The sequence below is a fragment of the Cornus florida genome, unplaced genomic scaffold (assembly GCF_030987335.1).
Source record: "Cornus florida cultivar Cherokee Brave unplaced genomic scaffold, ASM3098733v1 CherokeeBrave_3.0.0_Hap2_Chr05, whole genome shotgun sequence".
Classification (NCBI taxonomy): Eukaryota; Viridiplantae; Streptophyta; class Magnoliopsida; order Cornales; family Cornaceae; genus Cornus; species Cornus florida.
Genome location: NW_026775575.1, coordinates 100,081,118 through 100,099,273, shown reverse-complemented (window position 1 = coordinate 100,099,273; position 18,156 = coordinate 100,081,118). Strand labels below are relative to the sequence as shown.

At 35.8% G+C, this 18,156-nt stretch overlaps 1 protein-coding gene across 1 annotated transcript; it reads right to left on the bottom strand.

Moving 5' to 3' along the window:
• Positions 1 to 752: 752 nt before the first annotated feature.
• On the bottom strand, positions 753 to 17,045 carry LOC132307970 (thiosulfate/3-mercaptopyruvate sulfurtransferase 1, mitochondrial-like). Its single transcript, XM_059805888.1, has 12 exons — positions 16,761 to 17,045; positions 15,732 to 15,920; positions 15,135 to 15,194; positions 14,149 to 14,211; positions 13,701 to 13,825; positions 13,415 to 13,577; positions 11,832 to 11,891; positions 9,013 to 9,071; positions 6,893 to 6,974; positions 3,038 to 3,101; positions 1,667 to 1,734; positions 753 to 1,177 (listed from the first exon to the last, which is right to left on the bottom strand). The coding sequence occupies exons 1-12, from the start codon at positions 16,860 to 16,862 to the stop codon at positions 1,070 to 1,072; spliced, it is 1,143 nt and encodes a 380-aa protein (XP_059661871.1). The 5' UTR covers positions 16,863 to 17,045; the 3' UTR covers positions 753 to 1,069.
• Positions 17,046 to 18,156: the final 1,111 nt, after the last annotated feature.

Sequence of the window (18,156 nt, the reverse complement as noted above, 5' to 3'; positions counted from 1 at the left end):
TGTGGTTTTATATAAATTATGAAAGGTCAATCCAAAGACTGACAACTTCTTGCTTGGTTTCTTCTATATTTTCTTTTATGTTTTTAAAGGATAAAACATTAATTTTGAATGTCTATCAGTGACCATCTAACGAAATATCCCTCGTTGAAAACTAGTTTGGAGAGGTATCTACATACACGCACATGCTTGAGTATTACAAATATATGAACTTTTGAAGTGCTATTTACTTACTATTTTATGGAGTTTCGAAAAAGGGTTGAAAGTATTCCTTCAAACTGTCACTCGTTGAAAGTTGAAACATCCAAATTCGTGGACTTTTGTAATGCTATTTACGATCATTATGACAACACAAACTCCATGAAGAACAGAAAATTTGAAGGAACTATAGTATTTACATGTATTCTGCTTGGTTTGGAAATTAGAGGTCCTTCAGGGAAGGCCAATAATAGCAGACCCCAAACTGAACATTCTTCGGAGAACAAAAGCAGCTTTTCTCAGCTTGCTGACCGTTTCAAATCATCTATTAACTCTCCTTAATTTTTTCTAATTAACATTTTTTAATTCAAATGGCAAATTATATATAGAGTTGCTTCAGTTTCGATTAAAAGAAAATTATGACTTCGTATTTCACACTCTTGAATGGGTCAAGATGAAAGGATTTGCAGGCCATCAATGGATTAAAAAACAAAAACAAAACAAAACGAAAAGAAAAGAAAGAAAGAAAAAAAATCGATCTTTTTTGGCCAACAGTGTTTAAATCCCATCTCATGCATCATGACATTTATATCCAACTCTCCAAGAACTAAGAGGTTGGTTTGATAACAAACATTTGAATTCCAATAACTAAGAGGTTGGTTTGATAACAAACATTTGAATTCCAATGCCGTTTTTTTTATAGCACTTTTCTTCATCACAATAAACCAATTCAGGGGCCATCATTTTGGGATACTGACGTTAACATTCTTTGCAATTCACAGAAATGAAACACTCCCGTAACAAATTTACCTATACAACTTCTTCGTCAGAGTCTCGGATGATTATCGAACAAGGAAAACCTTATCCGTGCATGTTAAGCAGCAAGCTCTGTAGTCAAGACAGGTGTGTCTGATTCCCCTCCCCATTCTGTCCATGACCCATCATAAACTACAGCATCTGTCTTTCCGAGTCGATGCAAACCCTGAAAAAACAAGAAAGATATTTTTATTTCTATCATTTTTTTCCTTTTTTTCTTTTCTTTATTAGGACAATTTGTTACTAAGAAATTATATATTGGCAGAAACAAGCTCCAAGTGTTCGGATGTAGAATTAAGTTCATAATAGTTAAAACCGTATATATTTAAAAAATATATATTCTGATTAATCTCATCTCCCTTCATAATTTTAGTAGAAAATAATATTATTTTTTTTGATAAGTAGAAAATAATATTATAATTTGGGACAAACTGAAAAATTAGTTCATCATGAAGAAACTATTACTATAAGCTCTTCCCCACCCACAGCCGTTCACAGGTTGCTTTGCTTATTTTCCCTTTTTGTTCTTTTTTCCCCTACTAGGTTTTTCATTATTGCAAAACGATTCTCAAAGAACTAAAAAGATGATCTTTAATGTCAATATGAAAATACAATGATGGCAAGGTAAGAAACGAAACAAGAACAGAAGTATCACCAATGCAAGAATGCAAGCAGTCACACCAGTGCCACAAGAAGTTACAACGGGGCTGTCCAAAGATATGCCTGCAGTAAAATATACAGTTGGGTGGTCAGAATTTGTCGAGTGACAGCAAATGATTAAGAATAACAACTCGCAAACAAGAACAACAAACCCAAGGGATAAAATACTGGATAAAAGAAAACAATTTAGACACCTACAACATATTAATGTCTTGACATGCATTGTTGGAATCATAGAAATAATTTGGTACACCACAAAAGAATAATTCTTAATACACACGGGTCTAGTGGAGAAGTATCACTAGAAGTTTAGCTTGGAAGGGTAGAGGAATCTTATGGTCTAACATAAAATATTGTGTGAAAACAATGGCATCTTTTTCTTTGTATTCATATATGTAACTGTAGGACGACATTATGGTTGGCTTATATCCATTTTCTTTTCTATGGCATGGTAACCACTTTAGCAGTTGTTGAATCTTATTACGACTGTCAAAAGAAGATAAAAACAAACTAAACAGATAACTTCATAATGGTAATGAAATTTACCTATAAGGTGGATAACTGAAAAGAATGTATTTAGTGAAGTATCATTCATTCCACTTGATATGGGAATTTTTTTTTTTTTTTTCCTTGCTGATTCAAGGAAATAATGAATATAATTGAATCACAGACCAGAGTTTACATATGCAGGTATCCATCCAGCTCAAACTCCCATAAAAAAGCATGTTACCAATCAGAAGAGAGACGGAAGTTTCTCATCCATTCAATCACTCATTCTAACAAACGAAATTTCAACTTCTCAAGATTGAAATTTTAAAAAGTATAATAGACCAGAAAGCTATAGTGGAAGCATTGGCAAAGACGATGCCGAAATTTCTTGCAGAATTTGGTGGGAAAAAGTTTAAATTTTACAGGCTCTTCCTAAACTAAAAACTTCACTTTTCAATAATTTATTGCTTTTTTTTTAGTTTTTAATAGAAATGATGATCATCACTATTGTGGAACTTACCAGATCTTGCCAATAAGATTTTCTTTCTGAAGTTCTATATATGAACACATACTTCTGTTGGTCATTACATTCATTCATACATACGAGTTTAGGTATACGCTTATATTCTTTTTTAATCCCATGATACTACAAATTCATTGAGTCGGCTTGTTGAAATGAGTCACACGTTGTTTACACATGCATGAAAATTGTCAGAATAGTTAGAACACTTTTTTAAAACATTAGCAAACATATTCAACCAGATCAAGGATTCATTAGATTGCATTTCAGCTGGGATAGGAAAAAATAAAACCCAAAAAATAATAATAATAATAAATACAAAGCATGTGCTACACCATGCACATACAAATCCCTTACCTTCTTGATCAAACTTCTTCTTAAGCTCATCTGCTGATAGGAGTGTCTGTGAGCTATCCAACATCTGCAATGAGCCAACAAACACACACCATGAAGCTGATATGAAAAGCCCTCATAACACCTAAATAAAACCCATTTTCAATCTGTCTGGACCCTGTCATGCTCAGGCACGGATCTATTGTGTGCCCAGTGGGTTTAGTTTTTTTAGTATTATACCCTAATATTTTTAGAATTTTGATATATATATATATATCTATAAAATTATACTATTGCCCCCCTCCCCCCCCCCTTGCTGAAATTAGTAAAAAAATTCACATTGCCCCACCTAACTTATGTTTTTGGATCCGTCCCTGGTCATGCTCGATAAGTTCTACTGGTCGGGTTAAAGACAAAGAACACTGGGTAGATTTCCAAAGAATCAAGGTGATAGTATTTAATTATATTTCCTTTTTTCTTTTTATCACCCTGTTCAGATCCTTCAGACAGCAATGATGACCAAAACCATTCTTTTTTTTATTTGCACACACTTTCCAAATTGTTCTTTTCTATTTCTCGTTTCAATATAACAAAATTTTGAACTCTTCCACCAAATTCTTCATTAAATGACAATTACACAATTCTATCAGAAATTAACTATGCATAAGATTGCAGCTTATTAATTGCATTTCCATAATATCAGCAGAGCACTCTTCAAACTCCTACATCCACTATATTCCTACAAAAACATCACTCAACAGTCCAGTGCCCAATTAGCAAGAGAGAAAGAAACAGAAAGAGAGAGATTCCCAGGCCTCCCTTCCTGCTTGTTCAAAATTATACCAATGAACATTTGACTATTAACATCTGATTTAGTGCCCCAATACATCATAATTCAGGCTGTCCCCCAAGCATCAGATACAATGGACCAAACACAGGGAGCATGGCCGGGTTACTCTGATTAAGAGCACCCTTTCTAGCCTTCCTACTTATTTCATCTCTCTGTTTCAGATTCCTTCTTCAGTGGCTGAGAGAATTGAGAGATTGCAGTGCAACTTTCTTTTGTTGGGGGGGGGGGGGGGGGGGGGGGGTGTTCCATTTCGGTATGGAGGCTTAGGGTTAAGGAGGTTGTTGCCTTTCAATAAAGCTCTCCTTGGTAAATGGCTCTGGAGGTTTGGGATTGAGAGACATTGGCTTTGGAGGAGAGTTATCGCGAGCAAGTTGGGGGAAAGTAGTGGTGGGTGGTGTTCTCTTGCGATGCGTGGTCCAAGGGGGGTGGGGGTTTGGAATTTCATTCGGAGGGGTTGGGATGATTTCTGCAAGCATGTTCGTTTTCGAATCAAGGATGGTAGGAGGATTAATTTTTGGAAGGATCTTTGGTGTGGGGAGCTTCCTCTTGCTCTCGCTTTCCCACGGCTCTATAGGATTGCTTCTCACTGTAAGGCCATGGTAGTTGACTGTTATCACCTTGATAACGGGAGACTGACTTGGAATGTTCAGTTCAGGAGGCAATTTCAGGATTGAGAGATCGAGGATGTTTCTTGTTTTTTGGAGCTTCTGTATAGCCAGGTGATCACTTTTGGGGAGTCGGATTGTTGGTTTTGGGTTCCTAATTCGCAAGGCCGTTTCGAGGTTAGGTCTTTTTTCAGATGCCTTTCGTTTGTTCCCAGAGACCCTTTCCCCTGGAAGTCTATTTGGCGTTCCAAGGCTCCCCGCAAGGTCGCCTTTTTTGCTTGAACCTCCGTCTTGAATAAGATTTTAACCCAGGATAATCTGAGGAGGAGGAATCAAGTGGTGGTCAATCATTGTTATATGTACTTGTGTGATGAGGAGACCATTGATCACCTACTTTTACATTGCAGCATGGCCAGAGACTGTTGGGATTTGATGCTTGGATTATTTGGAGTCCATTGGGCTATGCCTTGTTCCTCTAGAGAGTTGATTGAGGCTTGGAGAGGCGTCTCTGTTGGGACTATCATTCAGGATGCTTGGAGGGCTACGCCTCTTTGTATTTGGTGGTGTATTTGGCTCGAGAGAAATAGGAGATATTTTGATGGAAAAAAGAAGCCTGTTTCTATTCTTAAGTTCTCTATTATTACTACTCTTTTTTGTTGGGTTTCAGGGAGGGATTATAGATCTACGGAGGAGATTATTGTTTTTTTGGCCTCTTTGAAGGTCTAAGGCACCCTTTGGCCTTTTGTTTCTTTGGGTTCCGCACCCCTTTTGAGCGTTTTTAATAAAATCTTACTTATAAAAAAAACAAATTATTTGTGTGCCTAATTCTCAAGTGAGACAAGTTTCATAACAAAACCTAAGCATACTTGAATCTTGTTTCTGAGACATTCTTTGAATGATCTGAAATGTCCAAATGTTCTTAAAAACCCGGTGAACGTTGTTTGAACTTATTTTCAGAAGTGCAGAGATGTTGCACCGGTACCACATAGGTACTAGAACCGACTTGAGAAGCTGTACTACTAAAGTCCATAGTTGGTAAAACTTTATGATAAGACTTAAAAACCAGTACTAAATGGTATTTTTTTTTTGATAAACCAGTATTACTTAGTTTTGTGAGAATAGGAGTCTTCTATTATGAATCATAACAGAATTTTTGTTTTAGTTGTACTTGTCATCAAAATTCAAAATTGAACCAGTATAAGAAAGCATTATGTAGGTGCAATAATTCGCTTGACTAAAAAAAGTAAAAGAATTCCACAACACACTCAGAGAATTATAATTAAGAACAATATGAGCAAATCTCTTTTCTTTGGGGGCCTTTGCCATTTTTTCTGTATATCTCTTTTGGGTGTAGTAATGGCAGAGATTTTGTCGACTATTCCTAGTTCTGCAAATTTTTGCACCTACACATTAGAACCAGTTACTCCAAAGATTTTTGAAAACTTAAAATTGGTACAGTTTGGAACAGAAACATGAAAGCCAGTACTGCAATTTTTATTTTTTGAAAAGTTAACGCCGGTACTGCAATTCCTTGTTGAAAAAGGATTTTAAGTTTGATTAGGACTTCAATTGAATCTGATTGCACGATTTGGGCGCTACTTTTCTAATTAAATTAGGAGTCTTTCAGGTTTATTTGCCCTATAAATACATCGCTATGTTCACATAAATATTTGTTAGAATTCCCTAGTGTGATTTTCTTTATTCACGCACATCACAGTGTCCATTAAGGTATTAACTCTGATCAAATACTGGAGAATGACAACCAGTAGTATCCGTCCATACTCTAGAACAAAGTTGTGGAGGCTTGATCTGAGGAGTCTTGGCATTCATCACTGAAGAATATAAGAAGAAAAGGAGGATTGTTGGGGAGTAATTGCCTTAACAGAGGAAGTGAATCAATGATGCTGAAGGCAATAGATTCTAGACTTGGCGAATGTTGTACGTCAAGGTAAATACAATGGGTGATTCCAAAGGTCCTAAAACTTGGAATTGTCGTTCAAAGTTGTATTCTTTCTCTTGCTTACTGAATTGGTTCGCCTAAGACGAAGGTCTATGTGGGTTTTCCCGTGGTATTTTTCATTTTCATTTTACAAAAAAATAATATATATATATATATATCATTCTCTTTACTGCTTTATTTGTGGTTGTTTGCTTATAGGGTGGTTGATCACAAACTTAAAATTGACCATATTAGTTAAATTTGGTATTCACATGTAAAAGGAATTGAAGGATCTATTCACCACCCTCATATTGTGAATTCTTAATGCAAAAACATGTGACCCATTCATTTTCATAATTTTATTTTCATTAAATACAATGGATCCTAAGAGTACGGACTTATATCTCAGACCAAGGATATATTGAAGTTCTTCCTCGGGTCTTAAAAATAATAATAGGAACTGCTTAACACAGGCAATCTTTTACCTGGGGAAAAGGAATGCACTTGCTTCCTGGTACATGACCACTTCTTATTCCCTTTCGAGGCTCTGGTGCAACCCCATCAAACCTGCAAATTATAAAAATCTCCATTAAATCCAAAAGGGATTATATGAACAAGAAGATACTCTTATTGTTACATATTTGCATGGAAAGGCTTTCTGAACCATTAAAGAAAATCTAGATTTGACCCCCAGTTAACGAGGACTTCTTCAGAAATTTTGGATCATCTCTGCCCTTTGTTTGTTTAGGATTCCAACAAGTTATACCATCAAGAATGTTTCTAAAGATATGGTCGAGTATGTCCCTTATCATAGCATTTCTAAAGATATGGTCAAGTATGTCCCTTATCATAGTCGCCATTAATTAGGTTAAATTCATTTATTGGTTGCAAATCCAATATGAGCAGAAACTGAAACACAGAGTTTAAACCCAAGAATTTGGACCATTTATGTGCTAACTTACCAATCAAAGTAATATTATGTGAATGTAAAATATTAATATTGCCAAGCATATTAGATTTATGACCAAGTCATGGGAAGATGCTAGTTCCATCATGTTTACACACAATTTATTGAAATAATTAATTTTTTATAACAAAGGCTATCTTTTAGAATTTGAGAGGCATTCACTGAATCCTTTTATCATCAGTTCTCATAATTCATCTGAACTGTTGCTTATAAATATATATATAAAGTGCCGCCCTAACAACGTTAAGGTACTAGGTTCAATTCTTCCCGTGAGGTCAACCTCACAGGGATTCATCCTGAATTAAGATTGGGGTGTGGCATTGGGACCCTTCTATGCGTCCTTGGGAGAATAATCCTACCCAAAGGGTGGGGACAACTCTAGTCAACATAAAAATATATATACAACAAAAGTAATTCAAGTGAAATTCCACCTACATCAAATTTGAATTGATTGAATTGGAATTATGATTTTATTATAATTGATGTTGAAGTAGCCTTGAAATCGTCAATATACACGCTTCATGTTATCATCACTTGGTTGCCAATAAAATTACCCGGAATGACATGGAAATTTTGTGTTAGTACCATCTCCACAGTATTCATTCTTTGCAAGTAACTTTATGCCACACCCCTAATTATGTTAATAATCTCTCACCACCTGTAACTTCTCTGCAATCATCCATGCTAAACATATATCAAATTTTCATAGGCATGTTTTATACCCTTTTCTATGCTACAAATGGAAAGGCGAAATGACATACATTGCAGCTACACTGGGCTGAACTCCTGATCAACAAGATTCCAATGCAACCATGACATGCCACCCCCAATGAAAAAAAAACCTTTGATCAAACAATGGATCCATTGAAAAAGTACCTAATGCCTAAAGATTAGCAACATGACAGGATTCTGGATGGAGCATGGGTCCTTTTCAGAATTGTGATTCTAATTCCTATGCCCATCTTTGCCCCCTAACCCAAAATTAGTAGTAAATTAATTAATTAAAACATCAGTACTTGAAGTTCACTGCACTGAACTCTATTTATGACCCCAATTGCAATCTCAAGTCAGCGCTCCAATTGTAGTCTCACAGTAGTCAATTCTTCCAATTTGTTTTTGTAAGAGTGAGGACACAAGTTCCAGTATCGATAGCAGCAACTTCCCAAAATAATGTCAAGGACTCAAAGATTAGGTTTGTCTCCAATCTCTAACACCCTCTGTAAGCGTGACAAACACTGGTAATGCCATATATTGAGTCCATTCATGAATTTGTGCCTTCATATTCTAAGGAGAGGAAAATAGCAATTCAGTAGGGACATTTTTTTTTTTTTTTGATTAGTCAGTAGGGACATCTAAATGCACTCTTAATCTAATTACTCAACAAATCTCACTACTTAGTGACTGGTTATCTAATGTAAAAACGACAAGTTTCAGTTGTGTTACATGTGTCAAAACATAATAACCAGGGAAGATGATGGTTGATACTATAGAGAGAGGACACGAAAACAGTAAACCTCCTAGATGAAGTCAAACAATGTTGCATGGAAGGTTATAATTCAAGAACACATATAAGCAATAAACTGATGGCAAACAAGTCAGTGATAGATATAACAATAATCAAGGACAAATCCAGTTAACCTGGCCTTTGAACGGGCGTCTATGTGTTGATGTGTATTGTCCTCAACATTTTTCTTCACCTGAAAAATAGAGAGAAAATATAACTTGAAATGGAGATTAAAGAGCAGTATTTTAAAATTCAACCAGCAACATGAAAATAAAAATAAAACAGACAGCTTCTTTCTAAATGATTGGTGTCTCAAGACACATGCTAAGACAAACCTTGACCAAATTTGTCCAGCACCGTTGCAGACATTAAAAAATAATTAACCTTCATTTTCTTCGAAGTTGAGCTAAAGAAAAGTATAATTGGGACTTCTATAAAGAAAGAAAATGATTAAAAAATTATACTTTGTGGTAGGATTTGGGTTCTATGAAACCGTGAGGCTTGAGGCATCCAATCTATTAAAAAGGCAGATCTATTCCAGGTTCTACCTGATTATGCCGACGAATTCAGAGATTGCATCAGACACGCAGATCTTACAAATCTCAAGTATGTGGGGTTCATTTTAGTTGAAATACTGGGAGACAACGAGATGAGGCTATCGCTAGCAAACTGGATAGAGTTCTGGTTAATGATGCCTAGTTAAATCGGTATCAATATTCTGAAGTTATTTTTTTTTCCTTAAGGTACGTCTGACCACTCTCCTTGTGTTGTCAGAGTTTTGCCTGAGTTGCCTACAGTTGCTAAACCTTTTAAGTTCTTTGATTTTTGGGCTGAATTTGAGCAGTTTCTGAGTATTGTTGCAGTCTTCTGCAAATTTCAAGTCCCGGTGGGGCTCCTATGTGGGTACGTGAAAAGTTGAAAATGCAATCTAACTGAATTAAAGAGTTTGAATCAGAATATTTCTAAAAGAGTTGTGGATGCTAGATAAAAAATGCAGAACATGAAATTGCAGATGATAGGGGACCCCACCAACAGCCAACTGAAAGTTGAGGCTAAGGATGTTGTGGACTCTGAAGAAAGCTTCTTGATGCAGAAGTCCAGGACCAGTGACTCCAGTAGGGGACCAGAAGTCTAAATTTTTCTTCAAAACTGTTAATCAGAGGAGGAACTTCTAACAGATTGCTTTCTGTCAGCACAGAGGATGGTTCAGTTATTGCCAGGACCCACCCCACACTCTGTAGATATTGTTGGCTTTACACACACTCTATGCTCACGGTTTTCCAAAAGCGCATACAAAGGTAGGAGGCATCCCCCTTATAAGTGCCGGCAACTTCTTATCCCATAGCGACGTGGAACATCACAATCATCCCCTCTTGGGACCCAACGTCCTCCCTAACCTGACCGTTATGGGCCTGTGCACGCTCCACCCATTTCATTCTGGGATTGTCTGCTTTGCACACTCTCAGTGTTCACGGTTTTCAAAACACGCCTACACAGGTAGGAGGCCTCTCCCTGAAAGTAAGTGCCAGCAATTTCTTCCCCCAAGCGATGTGGGACGTTATAGTTCTTTCCAATATTAAGGAAAACATGGATTCCGTAGTGACCCGAGCCTTCCCATTTTAACAGCTGCTTACTTCTCTAATGCTAGTTCTATGACTCGAGATTGAGTGACCCGAGCCTTCCCATTTTGAGAATCAATCATGATCAAGATCAAAGCATTAACAATAAAAAAAAAGACTAAACAAGTTGTGTTTGGTTTAAAGGTCATGAAACCCGGGACCAGATGGGTATCCTGCTCCATTTTTTTAAGAAAGCTTGGATTGTTGTTGGAGATGAAGTCACTGAAACTATCTTTTCCTTTTTCGCTCCTGGTTGTATACTGAAAGAGATTAACAACACTATTGTAGCCTTAATCTCCAAACCAGTAAGCCTTCTTTTTCTACTTTTATTTTTCGACTATTATCATGTTACATACTTTATATAAGATCATCTCCAAAATCATAGTCAATAAAGTTGAGGCCATCTTGCCTACTAGTATATGTCATAACCAGACTGCCTTCATAGAAAGCAGGAAAATCACTGAGAACATTCTTTTAGTGCAAAAGTTGATGAAAGGATATCACAAGGGGGGTAGGTCCCTAGATGCACTCCAAACTCTGAAGATTACATCAAGAAGGTCTACAATACAATGGACTGAAGAATTCTTATTGTTTTATTGAAACAGATGGAATTTCCTGAAAAAGTGGTGCATTGGACCAGACTGTATTTCTACCCAGAAATACTCTATTTCTGTTAACGGAGAGCTTTATGGTTTTCTTTGCCAGTTCCAGGGGCATGAGATAAGGTAACCCCCTTATCCCCCTACCTTTTTGTGATAGGCATGGACGTGTTCACTGGAACAATGAGGGAGGCAACTAACTATCAGGTTCAGAATCCATTAGAGATCCGATATATGTAAACTTGGTTTGTTTGGGATTCAGGGGTTATGCCCAGATCCTCCAGAGGGTTGATTGAGGCTTGGAGAGGTTGTATAGTGGGGGCTCATGTCCGGGATGCTTGGAGGGTTACGCTTCTATGTTTGGTGGTGTATTTGGCTCGAGAGGAATAGGAGATATTTTGAAAGAAAGGAGATGCCTATTTCTATGCTTAAATTCTCTATTATTTCCACTATTTTTTGTTGGGTTTTAGGGAGAAATTATGGATCTTTTAGAGGAGATTGATGATTTTTTGGACTCTGAGATTGCTTAGAGGCCCTTTTTGGCCTTGTGCAGTTCTCTAGGGCTTCTCTCTCCTTTTGAGCACTTTTATACAATTTTACTTATCAAAAAAAAAAAAGTAGTCAATATCATATCCTATCTTAAACCTTATTCACAATTGGCCAAAATTTTCAGAAACGAAAATGAACTCATAATTTAACCAGAAAGCAACATCAATTATAACTCAAGAATCCAACCTGTTCAAGCGTCCAGACAAGATGAGGCTGAAACTTAGTCTGGAATGTAATTGGCCCAACCTGCAAAAGTAGAAATGTTTTGATGGGTAATTGTGGGAATCATATTCAAGTGAAGAAAACTCTAGGAAAAAGAAAAGAATCATAAACAAAATCACATTGAAAATAAAATCACTAAAATTAAAAAAATACATTGTAAGCAACTCTATATATATATATATATATATATATATATATATATATATATATATATATATTAAGCCAAAATATTGACATCTCAATTAGAATTTCTGGTTCCTTTCAATGAATACTAATTGCATTAGGAATTTAGGGTAGGGAAAAAGTATTGGTTTGCCCTAAGTAACTGCACCAACACGGGTATGGACACAGAAGAGAGGAAGAAGAAGAAACAAGGACAGAAGTGATGGAAGAAAAAGAGGGGAAAAAATCTTGCGTACCTCCTCCGATTTGAACAACTCCAATGTTTCTTATGTCAAAGATGCAGTAAAATACACATTCTCTACCAGTTTGATTTGAAATATTCAATTATGAGATGATTCACATTGTCACCAGTATGAAGAAACTATGCCAGAGTGGTTCGCGCAGGTGGAAGAGTCCGTCCATGGTGGCTAGGGTTTCTTTTGTTGATGCAGCTAGGGTGGGTCCCCTTTTGTTGAAGCAGCTAGACTTTCCTCACATTGAAATAGGAATGACCTTAGAATTTTTGAATGCTATAATTTTTTGGGTTTGCATTTAAACCCTGCAACTTCTTATTTTTTTATAGAAGCATAAAGATTTACCCTTCGTTATATCAAAATTACAAAAAGACTTAAATTTATAACGGTAATTTTAATAATTCCAATTTTATTAAAGAATTTAGACATTTACCCTGCCCCTTAATACTGTTTTTTTCATAAGTACCCATACTCAATTTTGGGACACTTTAGCAATGTCTCCATATCCTATTTTTTTGGAAGTTACAAGGATCAGACACTCGGACCAGGCAAAGCACCAACCAGTTTCGGCTCCAGCAGTCCAAGCACAGTCAGTGGAACAAAGAGTGGAAGACAAAGTTAAAGTATATCGCATAGAAGGGCTCTCATGATGATACACTTTAGCAATGTCCCCATATCCTATTTTTTTGGAAGTCAAGGATCAGACACTCAGACACATACCCAAGTTTGAATAACATAGAAGAAATCTAAGCAAATACAATACACCGCGTGGAGACCTGCCTCAATTACATGGAATTTGAAAACAAGGGGAAGAAAAGCGGGAAAAATTCCAAATAGCACAGTCGACATCTCCACGAGATTCTCAGCTGTCAAAAACTAGCAGCTCTACTGAGTACAAACAACATCCTATCAAGTAAATCCATAAGAATCCTTCTTTGAGCAGTCAAGCAGCAGAATAAAGCATACTTAAACAAATTTCGATTGATATGCACCTTAGGCAAAGATAGATCAAATGGAACATGAAGACAATGAAACCTGGAAGTACTCCTTGAATCAATAAATTTTGTTTGCCATCTAGATGAACAACAAACGATAAGGAATAAACGTTTAGAGGGATGAATAATAACTCACTGCTTGTCCGTGGTATACTTTCTCTATTGCCTCACTCGCAGCACTTGCTTTCAAAATTGCATCACTAGAAGCACTAGATTCAACATCAAAACCTGATGCGCGCCATCTCGGCAGGCCTCCATCCAACACCCAGACTCTGTCATGCCCAAAAACACGAAACATCCTGTTTATCCAATTAATGAAGTTAGTAATTAAGTTCAATAAACATGACCGAGGAACATGCTCTGCTAGACTGCTACCATCGGTGAAAATTTGTTGACACGTAATATCACAACCTGCAACTCACCACCAAACACGAGCCGCACTAAAAATTCCCTTTCCATCATAAACAACAACCCCATTTTTGTTCTCAATACCAAGAGCAGATACCGCAGCAGCAAAAGCTTCTTCTGATGGCAACATGTGTGGCAACTGTTACACATCATTTAAGAATGTAAAGTTCCTCACATCATGTATAAAGAGCAATAAAAATCAATTTCTCAAGAACAGGTCTAATGGCCAACAAGTAACTCCAGTATGTAAAATTTAGGAATCTGCAAGGCTAGAATAAAAACAAAATCTTCATTTTTTGGATGCTTAGAATAGAAATATGCAAATATTATACAGAAGGCAAAGGTATTTTAAAAGCAAAGAACAAAAATACAAAGATTTTGTAAACCTTAAATCAAAATGCAAACTCTTTTCCTACTCTACTTATTTTAAAAGGTAAGCAAATTTAGGAGAAACCATCTCACATTAGTTGTGCGGTCCGATATTCCATCTACATCAAAGAAAAGGGCACCAGGAATGTGGGCAACCTGTTTCAACCACGGCCAAACCCCAAAACAAACCAAAAAAAAGAAGTCAGAATTTTACAAACAGAGTAGTAGCTAACACTGAGAGAGAACAATTCTGCAGAAAATAATTTAAATCAATACCACAAACCCAAATGCATAAAATGGACATGGATACAGATGATAAACAAGAAATGGACACAACGAAGACACGGCAATATGTCATCTACTTTTTAATAAAATAATTTAGGTTATGTAACGATTGCTTCATGACAGCTAAATCAAATAGAAGTACAACTAATTTCCTACTTGGAAACTATATAATTAGAATCACCCTTATAAAGGTTAAGTCATAACAAGAACAGTGACATAATCGTGTCTGTACATATGAGAATGAACACAATCTGATTCTTCGATTGTCCTCTTCTACTCATATGTCCAACTTCATAAAATTTTGTATAAACCTTTTGTTAAAGGAATTATTTTAAGGATAGCCTTGTGTTTTGATTTTTGGACAGGTGAATTCAGCACTGCCATAAAAGAGCAACTCTACATGGGTATTTTATATTTAAAACTTTGGGGAGGTCATTCTGGAAATCCTAACAAATGGTAGGCTGACAAATGCTGGAGAAAGTGTGCAGAGTAAACCAAGGGAAATTGTTCTTAGAGAGATATACAATGACAATGAAGTGTTGTCCATGTGTCTAAAATTGAAAAAATTAATTTTAAATTATAGACATCCAAAATGTGTCAGATGCGTGTCCTAAAGTGCCTAGCAAGCGAAAATGCTCACACATGCCAGAGTTCAGCATAGACATAACTCCTTAGAAGTGTGTGTTCTTAGCACCAAATTCCTCGAATTTAAACTAACAATGTAACCATCCAGCTAGTGCCACGTTAAGAAATGATAAATGTTAAATTGCTGGAAATAAAGTCATAAGCAACACCTGATATTCCTGAAGTGGATTTCTCTGCTCATCTGGCATGTACCATGATGCATCCAACACCTGAAAACATAAAGTCACAGAATATTATAATACCAGCATCTAGAATCTAAATTGATATAAATAAAATGCATTCAAGCTCAACATTACACACACGCACACACAGGGAGACAGACAGACAGACAGACAGAGAGATAGTGTGTGTTCCAAAAGAAGCTGCAAAATACCAACAAAGACAAATTTTTTATTATGACAACATAGTGTGGGAAACGGTTATAGTCAACATTGAGGATAATACTAGCGGAAGAGGAAGACCAAAGTAAACATGGGTAGAGTTAGTAAAGAAAGATATGAAAGCATGTGGATTGAATGAGACTATGGCCTTAAATAGAGAGGAATGGAAACATGTGATTCATGCAACCAACCCAAAGTAATTGGGAAAAGTCTTGGTTGTTGTTGTCATGACAACACAGTAAGGGAACGGAAAACCACAATAGGAATTGCCCTGCTTTTGAAGTACGTTTAAAGAACACAATCGCATACTTGGGAACAAAAATGTGACCACAGAAAGACACAATTGTAATCAGCTTAAGTGCATACCTTGATATCAGGCTCTCGCAGGTTAGCATGTAGCCAATCAACTGAAACAACAGGTTCATTAGTCGATATGGACTGTGTTGAGAAAGAAGCTTTTGGCCAATGTCCTGTTGAGGCCATAGCACTAAAAACAGAACCAGATTTCTTATACGCCAAATGGAAGGAAGTGGCTTGCAAATGAAATGGTCTCCTCTGCAAGTAACATAAGAAAGCACTATGAGATCTTCACTGAAAAGAACAGAATAGATTGAAATAAACAAGAGTCTATGGAAAATAAATTCTAGCCCAGTTTGTTACAAAAAAAAAAAAAAAAGACAGTTAAAAATCTACAATTTACCATTACTAGCACTTTGGACAGCGACTTAAAGGAAGAAAGACCGTTTTACATTTAAAGGTGGTGTATACAACCTTCACAACTTAGGGAGACTAATGAATATCAATAATTTGACTGCACCAATTTGCTAGAAAGATAGACCAATTGAATTTTCTTAATCCAATAAGCCTCCACCCAGAGCCTTGCATTTTTTTCCTATATAATGAAAAATAAAATAAAATCTATACTGCTATATCCCAATAATAAAAAAAAATGTTTATGCACGATTCTGATACCAGTAGGTTGATGCACATATTTAGAAATTCAAACCCTTCACCTATTTGCAACAGAAATCAATTAACCCAAAAAAAAAATAGCACAAAAATCACAGAACCCAACAAGTAGATCACTCAACTGTTCAAAACCCTGTTTCTTATTGCACTAAATTTGACAGAAAAAATAAATAAATTACTTAATCACCCCAAAAAAAGAAAAATGACAACCCATTGACGAAAATAATTCAGATTATATGAACAGAGAAAACGAAAATGGGCACAAAACAAAATTAATCATACAAAGGCACAAATCATCGAAACGATCAAAAAAATAATAATTGAATGAAAATCATAACCCAGAGTTAAATAAAAACTCGCATCAACACTTATCTACCAAGACCGATGATAAATGGAAGACCGAAATGAGAGAGATGGAGATCTTACATTGAAGAGAGTCGTGAAAATTTGGGGCTTGTGTGTGAGAAAAAGTGAAGGTTGAATGAGGCGTTGGGCAAACAGAGTTCTTGAGAAGAAGGCTGAGGCCATTTATGTAGTTAGATAGCATAAGAGAGCATAGGAATGGTGAATGTTTCTTGTGTCCGACCTTCAGCAAAAGGCCAAATCGAGGCTGAGTTGATGATATCAACAGCTACTTTGTTTTTCTGCTGATGAGAGATTAGGACTTTGGAGGAGAGTAGTGATAGTCTAAGTAGAAGACTGACGGCCTATATGTTTTACCTCTCCACTCGGAGAGTCCCAGGGTTATGTTTGGACGTGAGAAGGTTGAATTTTTTTTTAGGGTCATTTTTTTCTTTTTCTTTTTTTTTTTTTCTCTTTTTTTTCTTTTTGGAAGTTAAAGCAATTAACGCACGCACCTACTTTCACCGAGATTCGAACCCCGACCTTCCTTTTGAAAAAAAGAAGGGGTGATATTACTGGACCACTTGGTCTTTTGGTTTTTTAGGTTCGTTGTCATTGATAATTTCAGTATTCCTTCACAAGTCAAAGGTCATTAAGGTCATTTTATCATGTATTAGACAAATCAAGGACTGTATTGCATATGGTCGTCATTATGACAAACCTTAGAAGGTGTCCTTGTAATTAACTCTTTTTATTATTATTATTATTATTATTATTATTTGGAAATTTGGACAAATTACAAGCTGTACAGAATTTATTACTTTCACCTTCTCTAAACTCGTTCACCAACTATAAAAAAAGAATTTTGAGCGTAAAAACTTAATAATGTCCTTATATTATTGTAATATATTATATTGTATTTTATTTCAGAAAGTGATAAAATTATTATTTTTAAAAAAATTGGTCAACAAGTCAAATAAAAATAACGCTAAGAGGGTTGTTGAAAATTAAATGTTGAACTATCTAATCATGTATAATTTGCTTAAATTTTAGGAAAGATTAGTATTAACTTACTTTTTTTTTTTTTTTGGGTCTGTGTTCTCTACATGACATGTGCAATTCTTCTATCACACTTGTATTAAGCTATTACATATGAATAAAATTTTTAAAGATGAGCTCAAAGGGCTTTCGAAAATGAGATCTTGTCATTAAGTTATCTCCTTAGAATTGAGGGTTACTTTTGTGAAATGACAAAATTTAGTGTTGGCAGCTTGGTTAAAGAAAATTTGAGAGGATTGTTTTTGCTGTATGAACAAATTTTTAAATAGGAGCTGGTCATTAAACTATCTCCCTGGAATTGAATTGTTTTTGCTTTATGACTAATTTTAGTGTCCATAACTTTGTTTATTTTTTATTTTATTGGTGTTTTTCAATTTGTTTCTTTTAGTCAATAATAATAATAATGGTCGAAGAAAAGAAC